The sequence below is a fragment of the Amblyomma mixtum genome, chromosome 9 (assembly GCF_055824585.1).
Source record: "Amblyomma mixtum isolate Tamu chromosome 9, ASM5582458v1, whole genome shotgun sequence".
NCBI lineage: Eukaryota > Metazoa > Arthropoda > Arachnida > Ixodida > Ixodidae > Amblyomma > Amblyomma mixtum.
Genome location: NC_143020.1, coordinates 70,935,223 through 70,957,896, shown reverse-complemented (window position 1 = coordinate 70,957,896; position 22,674 = coordinate 70,935,223). Strand labels below are relative to the sequence as shown.

The 22,674-nt window shown below is 44.5% G+C and overlaps 1 protein-coding gene across 4 annotated transcripts in view; it reads right to left on the bottom strand.

Annotated features, from left to right (window-relative positions):
• Positions 1-22,674, bottom strand: part of Mical (Molecule interacting with CasL) — a 72,779-nt gene that overhangs the window by 9,409 nt on the left and 40,696 nt on the right. For all 4 annotated transcript variants that reach the window (XM_089560344.1, XM_089560347.1, XM_089560346.1 and 1 more), the window contains exons 17-22: positions 22,108-22,245; positions 10,579-10,698; positions 5,387-9,148; positions 4,197-4,282; positions 2,677-2,869; positions 1,134-1,230 (exon numbers count right to left, since the gene is read on the bottom strand). In XM_089560344.1, coding sequence (XP_089416470.1) covers positions 1,134-1,230; positions 2,677-2,869; positions 4,197-4,282; positions 5,387-9,148; positions 10,579-10,698; positions 22,108-22,245 — 4,396 coding nt within the window. The remainder of the gene's footprint in view (positions 1-1,133; positions 1,231-2,676; positions 2,870-4,196; positions 4,283-5,386; positions 9,149-10,578; positions 10,699-22,107; positions 22,246-22,674) is intronic.

The following is a 22,674-nucleotide window of genomic DNA, read 5'->3' as shown; positions in this document are numbered from 1 at the left end:
CCAAAAAAAATAAGGCTATGTACACAACATGCTTTGCAGCCCCACCACAAAAAATGAGGGGATAAACTCCCTGCAGTTAATTAGTCCCATTCCCAGAATGTTAATCTCAAGCAGATCAACCTCAACATTACTTCCCTTCTGCAGCATTCACAAACTTAACTCCAAGAGACTAAATCCACGCATGAGGAGATTCCCTATATGCATATACTGCTCAGTTTCATCATGGCTGCCGCCACCGACTGTTGACAGTGATGATCCATTAAGGAACATTATAGCGAATGGCACTACACTACTAAGACTAACAGCATCCTCTATGCTGAAGGTAAGTGCGGCAAGCAGCCTTCGTAGCTGGGCCCCACGTTCCAAAATTTTCACTCTGCACTGCTAGGTTTTGTGTCTGCCCGTTTATGAAAGGGCAGACGCAGCTACAATAAGACCACAACGCATGATCGCAGTATTAGCAACTAGATTTTTTGGCTGCACCATCACTGAAGTCTGAATTGGGACGTAAATAATTAACATGGCACAAGTGGGCTTAAGAATGCCACTCAGACAAAAGAGTGGAAAAACAAAGGAAGCTGAGCAGCTGCTCACAACATCCAGCCAATTAAGAAGGTGTGAGTATGCGTAGCATCTCCACTAGACTGCTGTAAAAGTCTCTTTCGACAGCTCGAGCACAGTGCTTAATGGCAGTGGACTACAGCCAAAGCAACATCCACCAGGACCATTACAACTACAACGAAGCCACATGCCCACATAAAGACATATACAAAGGCAACAATGGCAGCCATTGAAGAATACCTTTCAATTCTCTTCAAATGAACTCCAAGTCTAAATGTTTCTTTTTTAGGTTCACACAGTCTCAAAAGCGTGACCTTTAGAGAATTGTGCATGCAAAGCACCAGGCCACCTTGGTGGCCACATTGGTGGCCACGATGGTGGGCACGTTGATGGGCATGTTGATGGGCATGTTGATAGGCATGTTAATGGGCATGTTGACGGCCATGTCGGTAGCTGTGTTGGTGGCCATGTTGGTGGCCATGTTGGTGGAACATAGTTTTCGTATTTTCCTGCTGAAGCGTGTTAATTTGAGGCCATCCTTGCATGCACAAGTTTCGCAGAGAGTGGCTTACCTTATGAGCAGCTCCTGCTCCTCCCTGGATAATTTATTCTTTTGCCGCATCAGCCGAAACAGCACTTGCGTCAGGTCCTTCTCTTCCCCTTGAAGATCTGCAATGTTTTTACGCACTTGATGTGAAGCCCTTCAACAACAAACGCTCCTTCACTGAGCAAAGGATTCACAGCTCAACAACAACAACAAAAAACAGCATTAAGGTAGCATGAGAATGTAATTAGAAGTTAGAAGAAGTTATTGACAGGAAAACATATGGGCGCTCAGATTTTTTCAACACATCACGCAAACTACATTTTCAGCTAACAAAGAAATGCTACCACTGCTAGTCTGATTGTTTTAGAAGTTTAAAATGATTAAAAGCAGCTTTCTACACTTTAAGAGAGAGAATTCATTGCTCTGTACCAGCACAAACTTTACTAGAAACTTGTATATGTAAGTTCCTGAGGACACCACAATACATTGCCAGAAGCTATGAGTGTACACTTCAAAACTAGTGGCTTGTCAAGCTGAACGCTGATCAGATGGCTGAGCAATAGAGAAATCGAGCTCCAAGAATTCACAAACACTAGGCGCAGTTCTATGTAACAGGAATACAGGAATGTGTGACTACAGTAGAAATACAGTAGTGATGTCAGATATAATGAGAAATTTGTTTTGCATAATCCCTGAGGAGTAGGATGCCCTTCAAGCATTTAATGCCAACCATGTTTACTTGCATGAAGGCCACTATAGCATAATCAGCACATCTACTTTCTTAGTTATCTGAATATAAAATCTTCCTAACATATTTAGTCCGCATAATAAACCCCCCCGCCACCAAGTTTTTTTATAAACTCCTGGGAAAGAAAAGCTTGTCCATTACATCAGTAAATATGTTACTCCTACTCTTGGTGCAGGTAGACAGAAGCTATTTCTCTACCTTAAAAGGACGATAAGTACACCTCCATCCCATTTTCGCTGTTAGGAAAAGTCAATTGTTTGCCTTTTCATGCTTCTGCTGGTGTTTACTTGGCAGCAAAAGTCCCATTTATAGCTGGGAAATTTGGAGTTGAAAGTGGAACACATCTTTCCCTCCAACTGATTCAGAGTCATGATGTGATGATAAAAAGGACTCCGTGAACACTGACTGAGAGCGAATGGCACAGTGATCTAGCTACAGAGATTTGCAAACAAGAAAGTATCAAAGTCCCTGCAGTTTGCGTGTGAAAACTGCTCGCGGTGGTAACACCCGTATCTAGTAATATCTACTGTTCCGTACCTAATAACACCGATTCCGTACCTACCATACGTACTATAATACCGTATCTAGTAATACCATAATAATAATTTCGTATCTAATAATATTAGGTCATTTTTGTACCTATTAAAAGCTTCGTTTTCAGTGGTCTAAAGAATGTGGTAATCTATTGACACAGGCCAACTTCAATTTGCCCTCAGTGTCCCTCTACTAAGCTGCCAGGTTGTGCAACCACAAGTGAGAAATGTGCCGATGAATTTTGTAGGGAGCTGCAGACAAACTGTGCAGTGTGGAAGAGGCTCACCTTCGTCCTCATCCTCCTCGCCCCTGAGTGCCCTCTCCACGAGCACCCCCCGGTGCTCCAGAGACCGGAGGCTCACTTCGATCTCCTCGAGCCGCCGCTGGAGCTCCTGGGCCGTCCGCTGCCGCTTGCGTTCCTGCTGACGCTGCACCCGCAGAGTCAGACGCTCCAGTTTCCGGGGGTCCACAGCCTGCATCTGGGAGACAGAAAGTGAAGCTCGGGTCAGCAGCCGAGCACCATAACCGCTGAGCCACCGCGGCAACTCCAGAGAAGATGGGTGGCCTGATGCAGCACCTTTGACGTTGTCTTGGCAATTTTTAACCCCGACAAGAATGCAAGTTTGCTGGGCAGTGTTGAAAAAGTGCTCTTAGAACATTTCCAGATTGCTTGCTATGCAATCCAGTTGCCATTACCATGTTATTCAGTTTTTCTCATGAGGGTCACTTCACAAGCAGGAACTTCTTTATTTATTCGCTTCAAGGCGAGAAAAAAATTTGCAGCAATGAAGACAAAAACTGCAGAAGCTTTCATGAATGGCAATTTAAGACTGGATTGCAAACAACATAGTACCACCAACTATGTGAAGAAAGTGTGTGAATGAAAACATACTGTGTGGGCAGTTCATTGCTGGATTTCATTTTCATTGTCAAAACAGGATATCAGATAACCAGGTTTGTTCCCAGAGAATAACCACAGGAAGAAAATAGAAAAAACAGCTGCAGAGTAAAAATATAACCTGAAAGCATTTCCTTCTATTTCTCCCTCGAGTACTTTAAATACTTAAGCAATAATGTCTTGAATAATAGGCTGAAAACAGTTGCATAAAAGTAGTTCTTTGATCTGAACACATGTGCAGCATGGCAGAGTTACAGTTTAAGTCAGCAGAGTGCCTTGTTGATGGAACAATGTAGCTGCTGTAGATCAAGAAAATGACTAGCTTGCATGTTGGTTGGTTGGTTTGTGGGGTTTAACGTCCCAAAGCGACTAAGGCTATGAGGGACGCCGTAGTGGAGGGCTCCGGAAATTTCGACCGCCTGGTGTTCTTTAGCGTGCACTGACATCGTACAGTACACGGGCCTCTAGAATTTCTCCTCCAAAGAAATTCAACCACCGCGGCCGGGATCGAACCCGCATCTTTCGGGTCAGCAGCTGAGCACCACAACCACTGAGCCACCGCGGCAGGTCTAGCTTGAATGTAGAGAGTTGTCAATTCCTACAGGGAGTAAGTATTCTCGGGAACCAGTGAGCTTACAAGTGCACAATGCTGTGGACACCACTCTTATGCAGCACTTTGTGAAGCTGCGATTTAACTTCATCATGCACCCCTGTGTTCTTCTTTGAAGTGGGCGACCCTGTACTTGAAGCAAATTAAAACAAATAGTACTATGGGAAAGTCAACTAGACCCAAAGTCTATCTGACTACAGTATAGTGTAGAATAAAGCGACACAAGGAATAAAAAAAAAAAATCTACGGGAGAGCAATTTCTGCAAAGCAACAGTGCGCAGTTAGTGCGGGACCTCACCTTGCCCTTTTTGTCACAGGGCACGCTCGTTTCACCATTGCCATCGAGGTCGCGATCATCAAAGTCCGCGAATCCATCTTCCTCACCTGCACGTGCAGCAAAAGGCACACAAAACCAAACATCAGGATGCACAGGACAACATGTTACATTTAGACGTGCACTACGTGCGCAGCGTATCACCAAACTCGGATATCGCACATTACACTAAAAAGCAATCCGGCTACAGTCACAGCCACCACTACAGGCCTCCTGCTACAGGCCACCCACAGCATTGTTGCAATGAAGCAACGTAACAGCGATGAAGCAGCCAACCGCGCTCCAATTGTGTGCAGCACCAGCAAAGCATACATTAGGAGAACGGACACCCCTCTCCATAGAGAGGAGCGCAGAGACTGTAGACTAGCATTTCTAGGGATCATATCATAAGCAACTACAGTTATCACGTGCCGAACACAGGGTTAAGTCTGTTGTTGTGTTAAAGATGTAAAAATAATTTAGAGTGTCAGAGCTTGTTTAGAATGGTTTCTTTTTTTAAAAATGCACCAACACACAAAGATTCAATAAGGGCATTTTTTCCTAGCGGCAAGCTAGGGTGGAATTGGATCTGTTCATCGTAAAATTGCGCGAAATATTTTCTGCTCAGTTTCCAAAGTTTTACGCACAACAGCAGGATGTGGGTGATTGCTAGGTTATCTCCACATGCCTTATACATAGGTTTTCCTTGTTTCACCAGTATAAAGTTGTGTGCGAGAGGCGAGTGTCAGTATGAAAGTGATACAAAATAGCTTGTATGAAGCGCTCTTGATGTCTGCACAACTTCCATTATTTGACAATTGGTTTTAACTAGGTGCAATTTGTTATTGGAGCAGCAGAGATGTTTTGGCAGTGAATGGGTTTTCAACCCCTAACAGACATTCCCCGAAAATGGCCATTTAGTACCCGTGCTGCCATCTGTCGGAGACCCAAAAAACTGCTTTTGCCGTTCCCCACTCGCTTTAAACCAGACAGAGTGCCAGAAAAAAAACGAAAAGCCAGACTTGTCAGGAGCCAGAAATGACTGTTAGCTTACGATGAGCCTGGCTCGTTGAAGTCCATTACGGAGTTAAGGCGTACATGCATGTGAGCACAGTTATTCAATCTCCAAGGAGTATTGCATTGCATTTGCCAAAAGAAGAGCAAGAAATACTCGCCTGTCGCCCTTGGTGCTGTCATGATGCCGAACTCAACACTCCTGCTCTTAGCTGGCAGCTGCATTGGCTGGGACTTGAGATTGTCCAGGCTGATGTGCTTCTTCATCTCCTCCCGCACCAGGGGGCGCTGCTGCTGCTGCTGTCGAGAAGAAACTGATGAGACAGCTCCAGTGACTTTGGGGGCTGCCGCCTCTGCAGAGGCATCTATCCTTTCTGTCGAGCAAGGTGCGCTGTCGGCCTTCGCTGCTGGCGTCTTCTTTGGCGATGACGAGGACTTCTCTGGACGCGGCGTCTTGGACAACCTCAGCCTCGAAAAGGTCTTGGTCCTCTCATTTTCGGCGACGTCCTTGGCTGCCTTTTCGCGGTTGTAACTCTCTTTCTTCTCCTTGGTCGTGGCAGCAGAGGTATCACCTCCACTGTTGCTGCGGTTGAAGCCCAAGAAGGACAGAAGGTTCCTTCTCGTCGTCGACGCAGCTGGGGACGGAGTGGTCTTGCGGTCCTCGTCATCATTCCTGGCAAAGAGACGCCGCTTTGGTTTTGGCTTTGGCTTCCAGACATCAGCCCGGATTTGGTACGGGTCCATGAGAGTCACACCGCCTACAACCACGTCGTCAAGCCCGTCAAGGTCGTCCGTGGACCTCGCTGGCGAAGCAACTGGGGTGGCAGAGTCATTGCCATTGTCGTCTAAGCTGCTTCCAAACTCGTCATCGTCTTCAAACTGTGCCAGCCTGTGCTGAGCTGTGCTGAAGCTTCGCAGTGATGACCTGTCATCCAGTGCGTTGAACGTCTCATCCTCCTGGTCCAGAAGGTCTGTAAGCGTAATCTCGTCAAAGGCCGGAGTGCGTGCGTACTTCCGCCTGTAGCTGCAAGGGCTCAGGCCAAGCTCCTCGTCACTTTTCAGCCTAGCCCGCTCGCGGGCTTCACGTCTCGCCCGTTCCCTTTCTGGATCCGTGGCTGCATGCAGTGCAGAAAGGTAACCAGGGCGCGAGGTGGGAGGCGTCTCGAAAGTTTCAGTCGGCGTGTTGGCCTCGGGAGGTGTCTTGAAGTCATCAAAGTCACCGGCCAAACTAAGACTATCGAAGTATGGCAGGTTCTGTATATCTTCATGGACACTCTTACGAGCTAGCTGCTCACGCCGGCTCATGAGCATGGCTGTCACAGGGTCAGCACAGGGACGCAGCGGCGTCGACGATGATGTGGGAAAGCTCTCTGGGAATTGGTTAGGCCTAATACGGACTCGTGGGTCTGCACTCTTGACAGGTCTCTCTATCTTGACCGGTGCTGAACGCGCCACAGGCTGACTGCTCTGGACAGCTGACCCGGCGTCCCCAGCCGTGGCAGAAGCAGCTCCGCAATCAGAGTCCAGCTCTTCGCACGAGCCACGGCTGCTAGGAGATGAGGAGCGAATCGAGGGGAAGTCAAGTCGTTGTAGGTTGATGTTGAGGGATTTGAGGTAGATTACATCGCCCGACGGCACCTGCGGCTCCCCATAACCACCGCCGGTGCCTTCACTGGAGCGGCTGCGCACTTTCTCAGCGAATGAGCCGCCGTAACCTTGAAACTTTGGCGGTTCTCTAAAAGGTGAGTGACTTTTGTGGTGTCCAGCTGCTACTGCCATAATAGAGTCAGCTTGCAAACTATTATTGTTATCGCGGATGGCACCAATGGCTCTGGAAGCAGCGCTACCATGACAAGATGCTTCCGGGTAACCTGCAAGACGTTCGTCTACAGCTTCCTGGCTTGTTTTCAGGTGGCTGATGTTCACAGCTTCAACAGCTTCTTCCACATTCTCTTTGCTACCACCAGATGGCGCCCTCTTCCTCCTACGCCTGCGTGTAACATTCCTGTCATCAAAAGAGAACTCCGTTTTCAGGTCTTTGTCATCGGAAGTAAGCTCTGCTTTCAGATCTTCGACAACGGAGAGCGCCTCTTTGTCACCACCCTCTCTGGCCCACTCGGACACCGTGAAGTCATCGCCATCGCTCTGCTGGCCTACAGGCGTGGCAGCAGCAGCCGGACCCAGTGCCTCCTGGACTTCCTTCATGGTCTCCAGAAGAGTCTTCTTCGACAAACTGGGCTCCAGCTTGCCATGCTGCAACCCTCTCCTGCTGAGATCGGACGCTGTGAGATCGTCTTCGTCACTCATGCTTGCAATCGGGGCATGGAGCGTCTCTCTCGGAACAGGCTGTGGTGCGGGGGACGGAACTGCAGAGTCTTCGGGAGTGGCAAGCTTGTCGGCATCAGTGGGGAACACTTCCTGGTCGCTGATGGATGCAGAACATGTCGTGTCCTCATCGGTGACGTCGCTTCGTGGTGACAGTATGTCTGGTGTTGTAACCTGCTTAGCTGGCTCGTCCTTGTTCAAGTCAAGAGCAAGCTTTGTCCTGTCGGCTGCTTTCTGACTACCTGTTTTGCTTCTGCTGCTAATTTCTTGTTCAGCTGGCTGTACACTCTCGTTTCCATTTGGACTGTCTGGTTTTGATGGTGCAAATCGCATCACATCAAGGCTCTCCTCAAAGACACTCACAATAGGACGTGCTAACTCAACGGCCTCAACAGGATGTTCCCCCTTGGCTTCCAACAAGCCGGCCAGTTGGACATTCGGAACCACGTGGTCCAGTAATGATCCGGTCGGTGACAAATCATCATCCATTTGGACAAGCCGGCGATGGACAACTGTTGCATCTTCAATGGTGTCTGTAGTTGACGTCTCGGATGAGTCTGGGCGGTCGGATAGGGCAGTTGTGGTTGAGATCTGCAGAAGAGCCCCCTCTGACAACTCTGGCTCTCCAGAAGCAGTCCTCGAAACGATTTTGTGACCTAAGAATGCTGGTGCTGCCATGACATCCCCTGTGCCCTCAAGAGGTGACCTAAGAACATCCGGAGACTGTTTTCTCGGTATGAGTGGCCCCCGCTCTTCAGAACTCGAGTCGTCTGTGCCTGGTGACCTCCTGTCGTCTGCTGCACTGGACGCCGAGCGATGAGATGATGAGGCAAGCGAGGAGCTCGTTCCGCTTCCACGTCCAGCCAGCTTCCCAAACCTGACTCCAGATGATTCGGAAGAAACATCACCATCCGACTCGAATGCGGACCCTACCTCCCTTTCTGGAGTCGGCAACGGTGAGCTTCCGCTCGAGCCGCCACGGTCCAGGAGAAGGTCGTAGCCCAACTTGCCCTCCTCTGGTGAAGCGCCCCCCCTTGAAGACGTGGTACTAGACTGGGCAGCAGCACTAACTTCAGAGACATCCGTCAGGGACGGGGACTCTAGGTTCTCCACAATGACAGGAACTCCCTCTCCAGCAGCATGAACGGGCTCAGAGAACTTGTCCACGTTGGATGAAGAGGACAAACCCGAGGACACGCTGACAGTCGGCAAGCTCTCGGCTGATTTAGTCAACTCGGCAGATTTCTGGATGGACAGCTGGTCACTCGATGTCTGGTTGTCAGTTGACCTGGGGCTCACAGGTGTAGTCTGGTCTTCACTGACCCGGGATTCAGGCAGTGTAGTTGCACCCAGTTGAGCAGCTGCTTCCACATTTTTCTCTTCGAGCTGTGGGGAATCTTTGTCCACTTGACCCAGAGCAGCAAGCACTTCCTTGGGACCCCAGTCGAGTTCGGTGTCTTGATCACCCGGTGAAGTGTCGATGACGATCACCGGAATCTCGTGCTTTGGTGGAGGTGGTTCCTCTTCCGGCTCAGATGACACATCGGAAGAACTCATCGTGATGCCCTCTTCGTCCGAAATGTATTCATCATCTGATCCTTCAATAAAAAGAGCAGTGAAACAAAGAACACCGATGTCATATGAGTGGAAGGTGGTGAAAATATTCCAAATATATATCTGTATAAGGAACTATCGAAAACAGAAAAACAGCTTTGAGCAAAATACTTTAGCACTTCTGAAATACCTAAAAATGACAGGGTTTCCTATTCAGTAGAGCAACAGCTTTATGAAAGACTACTTCTGGAGTAAACTGCCTTAAAATCCGCATTTTTGTATGTAATAACCAAGAACTCCTACATTCACCTGCTACCACAAAACAGGACTGAATCATATAGCGCAAGTCGACGCCATCCCTTTCCTGCCCCTGGAAAGAGCAAGACGACTGGGATCACCATCATCATTATCGGCCTGACTAAGTCCACTGTAGGGCAAAGGCCTCTCCCATGTCTCTCCAATTAACCCTGTCCTGTGCCAGTTGCGGCCACTGTATCCCCGTAAACTTCTTAATCTCATCCGCCCACCTAACTTTCTGACGTCCCTTCCTACGTTTGCCTTCTCTTGGAATCCCCTCCGTTACCATTAAGGACCAGCGGTTATCTTGCCTTTGCATTACATGCCCTGCCCAAGCCCACTTCTTCCTCTTGACTGGGATACTTTCTATTTAAAAAACTATTTTTATGTTAAACCAAGTGTATAAACAAAGCTTTAACCATCAGATATGTGCTGGCGCAAAAGCCAGCTGGTAAGTGTCAAGGTATAAAGGTGCTGGCATGCAGCTAAGCAACCAAACAGCAAAGCATAAAGTTTAGAAGAAGAGTTATCAAATTGGTGCTGTGTTGCATAGCTAACAGAAGTAAAAACACACTCCATCTCATCTTCCGCGTTGTGCCATGTCGAGCCAACATTTGCACAAGAAAGTAAAAATGGACGTCTTAAAATCCTACGCAAACTGACATTTTCTTTGCGTTTCTAAAGCATAGAACATTGAGAGAGTTCTGCTCTTTGATAAGAACAATGAAGCAAATGACGTAGAATGTCTCAAGGCTGCATGTAGGCTTTGAGAGAGGAAGTGGTGAAGGGCTCCGGATTAATTTCAACCACTTGGGATCCATATCCCTGTAAACTTTTTAATCTGATCCGCCAGAAAGTTAGGTGGGCGGATGAGATTAAGAAGTTTGCGGGGATACGGTGGCTGCAACTGGCAAAGGACAGGGTTAATTGGAGAGACATGGGAGAGGCCTTTGCCCTGCAGTGGGTGTAGTCAGGCTGATGATGATGATGACCCGGGATTCTTAACGTGCTGTGACATTGCACTGCACACGGCCATTTTTGAGTTTCACCTTCATCGAAATGTGACCGTCGTGGCTAGTGTTCGATCTTGCGATCCTGGGCTGGGCAACTAAATGCCACAGCCAGTAAGCCAAAATGAGGGATAATCAGGAAAGAAAGACAATTCCGGTATGCATACCAGTTGAGCTTCTCTGTCCGCCCGATCCTTTGTCCATGTTGAGAATGGGAACAGGTACCGTGAGTACATCATCCTTTCCATTCTCACAGACTTGAGCTGATGCAGCCCGTGCATGTTCATCTGTCAAAAGGAATAACAAGGGTCACGCTTCCGGCCCGCTACCACTCTGTTTTCCTCAACAAGAGGCGAGCGCCCAGAAAACACTCAAGCTGGAAGTCTGGGAACACTTTTCGCAACATTTTTACGGTCTGCAAAATCCACGCACTTAGATCGAGCCACTATTATTTCCTGCTGCATCACAAGATCTATTGAAGATGCAAAAGCTTATCCAATCACAACAGAACAACTGAAACATGCCTGTTCCAGAAAGATCCACGTTTTTCTCGAAATCATTTTTGACAATTGCTCTGTATCGCTTTTACAGACAAAACAGCGAGCTGAACTTGCAGAATATTTTCCAAGTCCTTTTTTTTGCATATCCAAAAAAAAATGAACCCAACAAATAAATTAGTAGCAGAACACATTCCGTTTTGTCATCCCAATAAATCTACTCCTGCCTAACTAAGCTCATTTAAATGCTCGAAGGGTCCCTGATACAGCCATAGCTGAAAGCTACTGCGCCACAGTTGGATACAGCTCAAGGATGAAGTGGCTAATACATGTCTTTAATGGCACTGGTCTTAGCCATGATGCCATGGTCCTTTGCCACCTGTGATGCTATGTTAGCAGGTGCCAAGGTGGTTGATTACAGCGTCACGACAGTCGGTCATCGCCATTGGCTGGAGAGCCTCTTTTGACGGGTTTATGCCACTTCATTCTTGAGTTGCATTTGTTGCAGGCACCAGGTCAATGCAGGCCTTGGCTAGGTCTGGGCAGTTCGTGTGCGTGCGTGTGTGTGCAAATTTACTTTTTATTCCTCTGACAAGCGAGAACCGTTGCTAGCAGTCCTCGTGAGACATTGCTGAACCCAGTAACAACAGAGGAGGTCTTGTCAACCTACAACGTGGGTCTTCATTTCTTTTCAAGTGATTGCGCGTGTGTGAAAAAAATGAGCTCAGTAAGAAAAGACAAACATTAGAGTAGACCCAGCATCATTCATCACTTAACAGTTATAAAATTTTCTTGAGATAATATTGTTTTGTCACAGCCCCAACTGTTACAAATTTATCGTGAGATAATTTTGTTTTGTCACAGCCAAAAGGGTTGTTAAGATCACAGTACTATAGAGTGAAAAAATTTTAGCGTTCAATTTTGTTGCGAGGTTTCTTGTCGCTCAAAAATTCTACGTAATGGCACTGACACATTTTTAAAGTACGTCTGCTTCCTCCTCTGATACTCCCAAAAGGCTGGTATAAGCCACTGCCCAATGCTCTCCATACTAACCTGACTCGTGGTATTTGGGGTGTCCAAAATGCTATGCGTCTTCTAAGTCAACCCTTTCAAGCCTATGTAAACAACTGTGTATTTTGCAAGCTCACAACTCTTTACGAGACTGTGCTGCAGCCAGCACTTTTCTTTTTTTTTTTTACGTTTCAGACAAATTTAGCAGTCTTCATACTGCAACCGAGGTGCTATTTTGTGTTCGTTAGTAAATGCAGTAAATAATTTTTCTCACAACAATGAGCTTCATAGCACATTCTTTGACATACTCATGTAGACAGATTTTGTCGCCCTCAATAGTATCTTTTCTTTTCCTTCGTCCATAGCATCATGCGCATCTTCCAGAAATCAAGTGTGATTCCCCAATCCCTCAAGTACTCATATGACAAATCCTAGTGTGTCAATGCTACAATTTCAAACCACTGTGTTACTATGTCTGAATTTCTGTATATGCCTATAAAAAACAACAAACGACGAAAATAACTAATGGTTTTTTGCACTGCAATGCTAACTAATTGGCTTTCCTGAGGCCTGCATAAACAATTTAGTCAGAAAAAGTGTTTCTCTGAAGACATATAGTTGGTGCCGCATGAAAAGGTTTCAGCATAAGTAACAAAATGTGTTTCAACTCATATTATATAGGCGTCTTCCTTTGCACTACCAAATTCCCTGAATGCACCACACACCACGCAAAACAAGGCACCTGGCACAAGCTAGCCAAGCTATGACTATCCTGTAGTTTCTTGCAGTGTGCCACTGTGTTTGGCATTTTCGCTATTTCTTCTACAGTATCAGTTTTCCTGAACTCCTGCACATTTTATATTGGCTTTAAGGTTCTTTGCCTCGTGCATGCCCTTACACTGTCTCCCCGATTATGCTCTGGCACAGTGGAGCCCTTTATGTGTGGGCCAGGGCAATAACCAGCACAATTCAAAAATAAATCAACAAATAAGTAATGATAAGCCATCTAATTTACCTGCAGCTACCTTTGCACTAGGTAGGCCAGTTGCTACATCACCATTATAGGCCTAATTACAACCACTGCAGGGCAAACAAAGGCCTCTCCTAAACCTCTCATTAATCGTCTTGTGCGAGCTGCAGCCACCTTATGCCCACATACTTCCTAATCTCGTAAGCCAACCTGACTCTCTGCCCCGCCCTCTGCTGTGCTTGCCTTCTCTTGGAATCAAGTTCATTTCCCTTAATGGCCATTGGTAATCTTCCCTTGGCATTATATGCCCTGCCCATGCTCATTTTCTCTTTGTGATCTTGACTAGGATGCCATTAGGTCACGTCTGTTCCCTGATCCATTTTGGTCTCTTCTAATCCACTGACATTATACTAGTTATTCCCCTTTCCATAGCTCACTGTGCTGTCCTTATTTTAACCCGTATATGCCTAGCGTCCTACATGTACAGCACTGATTTTTTTGTGCGGTAACTCTGAAAGTTTACTGTGTAAGAGGCTCAAGACGCTCAAACTACTCCTGCACAAGGGCAGTGTTGTGTGCGTTCAGTTTTGTGTGCTGTGTGCATACAAAAAAGATTCACCAGACTTCTCTGGGCACCATTTTTCAGATTACACCCGATTAACTACACTGTGATTCTACAAGAAAAACAAATAATTTTTGAGTACCCTCGCTAGGAAGCCCACCATGCGTGAAGACAAATATGATCTGAAGACTTATCCCATGTAACAAGTAGTGAATTTGCCTAGTATCCTACATTGTAGGACAGCTTCAAATCTAGCTGAGAAAAATTTTCCACCAATAAAAGGATGATTTGGAATTATGAAGTGAAATAAACATTTCATATCAAAAATATATTTTTTTTTAAATTTCTGCTTACTGTTTTCTGTTTTTTTAAAGTTCTGTTAAATTTCAGTTTACTAAAGTTTCGGCATATATATGGGTTAATTTCTAGCCTCTTCGTTAGCCTCCACGTAAGTGTCCCATAGATTATTCCTCCAAGATGCAACTACTGATATACTTTCCGCTTGAGGGATACTGGTAAGCTGTAATTCGTGATCTGGGAGTACTAGCCAGAGTAATGAGCCATTCACTCAGTGGTACAATGGTAACCCTATTCCCAGAAAACTAAAATTGCGAAATCCAAAAAAAAAAAAAGAGCTACAAATAGCGTTACAGAAACCCTAACCATAAAATCCATTTTGGACAAAATGAAAAAGTGTAAATATCAGTTCTATGAAGAGAGGAAAGCCACATTAATTGTTTTGCTTCTAGGTAGACCCCTGAACTGCACCGCAAGGGAGAGAAATAAGAAGGGAGTGACAGAAGAAAGTGAGAAGGAGGTGTTGCAGTGGAGGACTCTAGACTGATTTTGACCACCTGGGTTTCCTCAACATCCACTGACATCGCATAGCAGCCTGGCGCCTTTTGCATTTTGCCTCCCATGAGATGCGGTCCCTGAAGCCACAATTCAACCCCATGATGTCACATGCTGTGTAGCTGCAGTTTTTTGCTCAACTGATACTTACTGCAATTCCATCGCGTAGAAAAAATGTATGACTGAAGTGCACATGTCAGAACTTGCACCCGTTTGGAGTCTCTAGTAAAGCTTCAGAACCCTCAAATAAAACCTTTTCAAGTAACCAAAACAAGCAAGATGATGACTAAATGATTCACACAGGACAGGCACGTGTAGATCACTGGTAGTGACTGACAGTGGACTTATTTTGACAGGTGACAATTAAGATGATGATGATGATGATCAAATAGTTAAGACTATTACGAGGTAAAACATATTAATGCTCCCTCTACATGACCAACACGAACAGTGGTTGAACTTCGTTTAAGCATGAAGTAATTCTTTAGAGCGCAGCTCTTAGGCAGCCGTTACTGTGTTTCATGTCACAGTTGGCGTCGTCAGCGTAACATGGCAAGCGGCATGTGAAGACCTGCGCTCAAATCTCGTATTACTGACTATTGTAATAGTCTATCAACTTTTGAAGCCCTTGGCTCATGCTATGCCAAACATTCTTTGCCCACAATTTATTTTTTAAATACTCACGAGATGAAGGTTGCGACATACACTTCCATTCACCGCTATCAAAGGCTAGGCCATATTTCTCTCTATTCTCCTGCTTTATAAATACTTTCCTTTCCCTTGATAGCCTGCCTTGCCATGCTCTTTGGTCCAATCTTGTACAGAGTTTTGTTTTTGGCGATCACTTTCTACACAAAAGCCTGAGGAGTAAAGATTTGTCCATCATAACGAAACGACAGGCTGCTTCTTTAATTGTTTGCTTAGATACTGGCATCAGCACTCCGAAAGAATACGTTTGTGCATACTCGCTCTCTCTTGAGCTAAGTAAGAGACGCATCATTAGCGGTCATGAATGCCTCTGAAGAAGGAGATACTAAAGAGACTAACTAACATGTAATCTGATAATGCATACATGTTGCAGAATTTCAGAAGAGTGCAAATATGGGCTAGTTAGTACACGTTTGAAGAATTGGAAAAAACAGCGCAACGTCTCGTCATGTCTCGTCTTCCGTTGCACTGTTTTTTCCAATTCTTCAAACATGCTGCAGAATAACCACCTCTGGTAGAGGGCAAGAAATCTGCGGGCTTTCATTCAAAGAAATAAGAGAATCCAAGAACTGTTGTTGGTCCTCCCACAGTGGCAGGCGTATTAGCATGTAACCGGGTACCTGAGGTGGTGCACTCTGTCTGCCTACCTAATGCAACATGTAAGTACAGAGGTTGCAACAAACCATGATGATGTGCAAGATGCTGTATGTGCTGCCAATTGAAGTATTACTGTGAAATGATACTGCGAACATTTTGCTTTCGTTTTCTTAGTCTTGTTTTTCTCAAAACTTATCCAGGGGGTATATCCACAAGATGGTTCGCTTTGGGACCGGTTCACTTTGGAACCGGATTGCTTTGGAACCGGATCGCTTTGGAACCGGATCGCTTTGGAACCAATTCGCTTTGGAACCAGTTCGCTTTGGAACCAGTTCGCTTTTGGAACCAGTTCGCTTTTGGAACCAGTTCGCTTTTGGAACCAGTTCGCTTTGGTTCGCACGCTTAACTAGGAAAATAGCATACATAACATGAGCATACTTTAAGGCTCGATATGAAATAGTGTTTGGCACATGCACACTTTAAAGCATGTCATCCCATATACTCATATGCCTATTTTATACTGGTACTACATTCCGCAGCGTCGGAACTTCCACACTTCCATGATTTGCACGTGCGAAAAGTGATCAAAGAACACCTTTAGGAGAAGCACCCCTTGCAGGGGTACGGCATGTCATTTAAAAAAGTTCTGCTAAATGCGATTTCAATAAACTCGAACTATAGTGCTACCCTTGTGCATGGGATTTTCAAGGGGATGTTCTGAGTGTTCGATATATGCAGATTCGACTGTATTCTGGTCAGGTGATCAGTACCTTGAGTGTACATCTATGACAGAAGACAATACTTTTCTTTGTGAAAAAGCGGTTCCATGAAATGATAACAATATCAGCCCCACCCAACAAAAAGAAAAGAATTCCATAACTGGTCTTTAGTCTTATTTAGAGTGCTCGGCTCACACCTGCCTAATTTCTTTTTGCTTCTTCGACTTGCACTAGTCCGGACAAGAATGTGATTGATAACCTGTTCAACAGCTTTTCTAGAAGTCTTCCTATGCTGTCATGCTGCAGTGAGCACACAACCACAAGGACATTTTTGCCACAATTAAAAACAGAACAAAATGTTTCTTACCCCTTGCCTCGAGAAAGATGGCCTCTGGTGACTAAACCGACCCCCGGAAACAAAGTCTGCAGGTGTGCTATGACCTTCGGTGTGAGTTCAACATTCTCTTGGACTGCTGTTCGTTAATCACGACTATATTACTCCACACAAACTACTGTGTTAGACTTGCACACACATACACACACAACTGTTAAAGTCATTGCTACCACACAGCTATAATGTTAATATACCAACAGTAAATGCAGCAAAACACACATCACAGCAAATCAACTACAACGACACAAACAAAAACGATAACACAGAAGAAAAGGCAAACCGAACACGCAGAGCAAATGAAAACAACCTGTATTATTTTTTCTTTTTTCAAAAAATGTTTTCCCCCTCCCTTCTTTCTTTTCCAGCATGAATGTTTCCTAGTGCTAAACAAGCACAGCGCCTTGTATAGCATAAATGATCCTGGCAGTGAGATTTCTCTGCTCCAACGAAGGCTTAAAGTAGCTTGCTCCATGAGTGTAAAGGTACTCTGAAAGACGACAGAGAAGAAAGAAGTTCGAAGAAAAGCATAAAGCGACAAAAATAAATGCAGGCAGGCGCAGTTGTGCGGAAAAGTGTCAGCAACATGCTCTACAACTTGCGAGCAGTCAGTCAGCAAAATATTTCGCGCAAAGAAATAAGAAGCCTTGGTATGTGTATATGTGATAGCAGAACTTTTTCACGCTGCGTTCTGATGCTAATGCAGAACTGTTTCCTTTTTCGGCTAAAAGCAACTCCTCCCAATATGACACAGCGTTAAGTTTTCTTCATGCATCATTACTACGGCCCATAAAGTGTAAATCAAAAGCAATAAGTGTCGAAATTCCCTCAGACATGAGTTCGTCTCACGTTTATCACCAACAGTAAGCGGTTGTGGTCATTCCCTAACCATGAAAAACAGAAGCACCAAGAGAAAGCTTTTTGAAAAGACACTTCCGCTCTTTTGACGCAGCACAAACATGTATATGCAGTGCTTTTTGCATGCAAAGAAACGCAGTGCAACCAAATACTTTCCACAGTGCAATAAAGTAAAGCAAGCATTAACTACCATTCAATAATTACCTAAGGAATCAATGGCTGCACCTTGGTCACGTACAATCATTCATCGATGCTAAAACTGAGCATCATGGAAATAACTACAGCCAAACTTCGTTATAACGAAACAATTTACAATGAAATATTGAATATAACGAAGGAATGACAATTCCCCTTGGAAGCTCGATCAACATGGGCTATAACGAAGTAATTGCACAGCTCTTTCAACTTCGTTACAGCAAGTTCGACAGTACTGGTATGCCCATATCAAAGTGACCTCAATAGCGCTGCTTGGATCTGTCCATTACACTAGTGCATAATGATTTTTTTCAGGCCAGGCATTACATTGCACTATGAATGAATTAAATCAGCAGACTGCTTAAATGATTTTGCTCTGTAGCAGCCCTTGCAACAAGGTTTTCTTTGCAGAGTAGCCTCCCAAGCTGTATATTGTATGGCATTGTTTTTTTAGACCAATGCCATAATGCGTAGCACCTCAATTATTTCGGACCTCATTGAAAGACCTCATAAAATTAATAACTTTAGACCTCATTACCTTAGACCTGCCAATGTTTCAACATCTCCCGGAACCTCTGAGAGCCCAACTTTGCATTCATCACAACCATGTGACAAACTAGCAACTAGCGCAATGGCGGTAACAACCATCAATAAGCATAAACTCTCTTGATGGAAGCCTGCAAATGATGCAAAGCAACAAATTAATGAAGAACCACAACTACTTGTGAGCACATATTTTGTTTACTTTTCCTAAAAAGAAATCATTTTTCTATGAAAAGCTACTATATTACAGTTGAACCCCGCTACAACAAATGACGATTGAACGAAATTTTCACTTCAACGAAATATTTCCAATTCCCTGTCAGCTCGATATAGAAAGTAGTGGAACAAATTTCTCATCACAATGAACCATTCCTGGGGCGCGTTTCCGCTTCAACAAATTTTTTGCTATGCGAAGCTGGGTTCAAAAATCTATCTTACAATAAAACAAGCATATCTTGTAGCAACATAGCATAGTGGACGAGTTGGTATTGCATCTTTAAAGAACGAAACAGCGCAACTAAAACGAAGGACCAAGAAAAAGAGAGACATGAACACGCGCTGACTTACAACTGACTGTTTTAATCGGAAAACCACATATAAATAATCTCTAATCGCTGTGTCACAGCCTCACGTTGTCATCGCAAACTACTAACATAAAAAGAAAGGAAAAACCGAAAGGTAAGCACCTACAGGCTCCCACGCTTTTCCAACAGATATATCTCGCGCTTAGACAAGGCCATCGAAGTGCTGCTCACACGAGTCAACTTCTGTGCAGATATGATACGCCTCTACTACTTCCCGTACCAGTTGTTCTTTATGGCGATACAGCACAACAGTGTTGTCAAAGTATGGAGTGCATAGGCAGGATTTGCAATGTGCAGCCAGTTTTGACGAACCGGAGCAACGCAAAGAATTCGCGTGCTCCAAATGCGGTTTTGCGATTAAAACAGTCAGTTGTAAGTCAGCGCGTGTTCGTGTCTCTCTTTTTCTTGGTCCTTCATTTTAGTTGCACTGTTTCGTTCCTTAAACAAGCATATCGCTGCCCATATGTGTACTTCCGTAGGTCCACGCTGCTTTGTTTCACTAAACTTTCGCTGGAACCAATTGATCCACTCATTCAAACGCACATGAAGACCACCATTGCTTGGTGGTGATGACAATCAGGCTGGCTGCCTTGCGACAAGGCGTGGGTGCAAGCTCCAGTTTTCTTCCAAGCCAGAGCCACATGCAATCCGTTGCCAAAGGACGCAGAAGCCTGGCAAGAGCAGCAGCGCATTTTCCCTAGTTTTTTTCCACTCGTGTTTCTGCACGAGTGACTATGTTGACGAGGGACTTATGTTGTCCAACATGACAGTGTTTTTGGGCTGTTTTCGCCGCAACAAAATTTCGCTTCAACGAAACTTTCCGCACGCCCCGTAGGTTTCGTTGTAGCGAGGTTCAACTGTAATGCTTGGTGGACCATGGAGAAAGTAATTTATGGCCACAACTAATGACCAGAAATTTTTTTTGTGCATCAACTTAGTAACTACACATACGTACTTGCTCTAGTTTTGATTTTTCTCAGAAGCGCACAAGTAACAAATTACAATATACATTACACTCCTCGGCTTTTTAGCCCATGCTCTCCCTGTCACGTGACCATACGCGCAACGGCTAGTGGTCAACAATGTGGGAAGTAGAAGCAGCTTCGCATGCTTTGCAAAAAGAAGCTAGGACACGCTGCAGGCTGCATGCTCCTCATGCTCGGGACGGTCCCGCTCTAACTCGGGACGCGGTGCAATGGGCGCACCCGAGAGGTAGTTCATGCAGGCTGCCGTGGGGGCGGGCACGGATGGAGAGGAGGAGGAGAAAGAAGAAGAGAAAAAAGAAAGAAAGGAGAAAGAAGAGAGGCACAGTGTGAACGAAAGCGGCAATGAATAAAGAAGAAACACACAAACAAGGCGCCACAACTGAAAGAAAAAAAAAGGGAAGGAGGTGAGCTTAACTGCAGGGTTGAAGTCATCTACACAAGTGAATGTACTGTTTCCTTCAAGAAAGCCGAAATTGAAGCTCTGGTTTTTTTTTTTTTTTTTCCAAAGTGGAGGTACAGACAGTCTCGCTTTGTTTTCGAGTCTAAGCGTTAAGTTTAAGAAGGGTGCAGTAATGTGACAGTTAAATCATGTTACCCAGATGCCTCTCAACTTTATGTGGCTAGACAGTAGACTTTGTTTATTCAAAGCCTGATGGACCACATGAAGTGTTTGAATTGAGTGGATTTTGGAATTACTGAAAACAAAACATAAATAAAGAAAGCAAGAGTGAAACGTTGTTCAAATGAGCATGGTACTTAAAAACTGTCATGATTGCATTCAGAAAAGCCGAAATCAACAGTTGACGACCGGCTGCCACAGCAAATTTACGTGTCCACCCGAACAAATTGTGAATTTTTGTTCAATGGTAAATTTTGCCACGGCAAATTTACGAGTCCACCCGAACCAATTATCAATTTTTATTCAAAGGTAAATTTTGTCATGGCAAATTTATGATTCCACCCGAGCCAATTGTAAATTCTTGTTCAATGATAAATTGTGCCACTGCAAATTTATGATTCCACCCAACCCAATTGTCAATTCTTGTTCAATGGTAAATTTTGCCACTGCAAATTTACGAGTCCACCCGAACCAATTGTCAATTTTTGTTCAAAGGTAAATTTTGTCATGGCAAATTTATGATTCCACCAGAGCCAACTGTCAATTCTTGTTCAATAACAAATTTTGCCACAGGAAATTTGATTCCACCCGAGCCAATCGTCAACTTTTATTCAATGGTAAATTTTGCCACTGCAAATTTACGAGTCCACCTGAGCCAATTGTCAATTCTTGTTCAATGATAAATTTTACCACTGCAAAATGTATGATTCCACCCGAGCCAAGTGTCAACTTTTGTTCAACGGTAAATTTTGCCACTGCAAATTTATTATTCCGCCAGAGCCAATTGTCAATTTTTGTTAAATGTTAAACTTTGCCACAGCGAATTTATGATTACACTCGAGCTAATTATCAATTTTTGTTCAATGGTAAATTTTGCCACTGAAAATTTACGATTCCACCCGAGCCAATCGTCAACTTTTATTCAATGGTAAATTTTGCCACTGCAAATTTACGAGTCCACCTGAGCCAATTGTCAAATCTTGTTCAATGATAAATTTTGAGATTACCCAAATAATCAACAGAGGTATGTCTAAACCAACATCAATTAACTCTTAATGCATTTTATCTCCTTTTCCAGAGAGCTTTCCAGGTGTAGCTACAAATACTAAGCCTTATTTTCCAAGAACTCATATTGTCTGATAATCAATGGAGATAAGGTGATGAAGAAAGGAAGGTAACAATGCTTAAATAAAAGTGGCAGCATTAAATGCAGCATTAAACTCTACATCGAACGCTGCAAATGGGATGTTGACCGATACACACCAAAATACTTTCCAAATACCAGTCACAACAGAGGCATTTGGCAGACAAAAACTGAATCATTTGCATGACTTACTACGCATAATCGTTAGGTTTCTTCTAGCAGAAATTTTAAGTTGTTAATATACAACGAAACCTGCTGTTTCCCCACTTGCGCATTGTTTCTCAAAAGAACTACCTTCCTGTTATGCCATTCTTGAAGAAAAGTAACATCACCATGAAACGCAGCTGGATGTTTTTCACAGCTGTGTGCGAGCCAATCCCAAGGCAGAAAAACATGACTAATTTTTATCTCAAGCATCCATATGACGCATAAACGGTACGCAAACTAACTTCTGACTCACCATCAGAGAGGATCTCGGGCGGGCTGTACTCTTCATCGCTGTCGACATCCTGACTCGTTGCATCTTCATCACCAGTCTCAGTTTCTGTCTCGTCTTCTTCATCCTCTTCCTCTTCACCTTCATCGTAGTCATCTTCACCTGAACGCCACAGAAGAATGATCGCCAAGTCACAAAAAGGCTGGCAGCGAACAAAGCATGCCAATATAAAAATATGTGTTGCCCCCTAGAGGCAACAACTTGCAAACTAGAAGCAACAGTAATCATAAGAACAAATTTCACTAGGTAATTTAAGCAGAACCAATCGATTCTAGATTAGATCTCAACTAAGAAACTAGCACTGGACTGATGCCTGTTCATTTTATCTTCTCCTCCATCCCTTGTGCGGTGGCTTCATTTTTCCTAAAACAGTTACAGCTTTCTGCTTTCGAAAAATTGAGTCTCTGACAACTCCAAGCACTTTGCCTGGACGAAATGTCTTCAAACTTCAAAATTTTAGCCTTAAGTTATAAGACAGCTTTTATGCGATGTTCAGAAAGCCTTTGGCAGAAGAGTTAAATGTGCAAGATA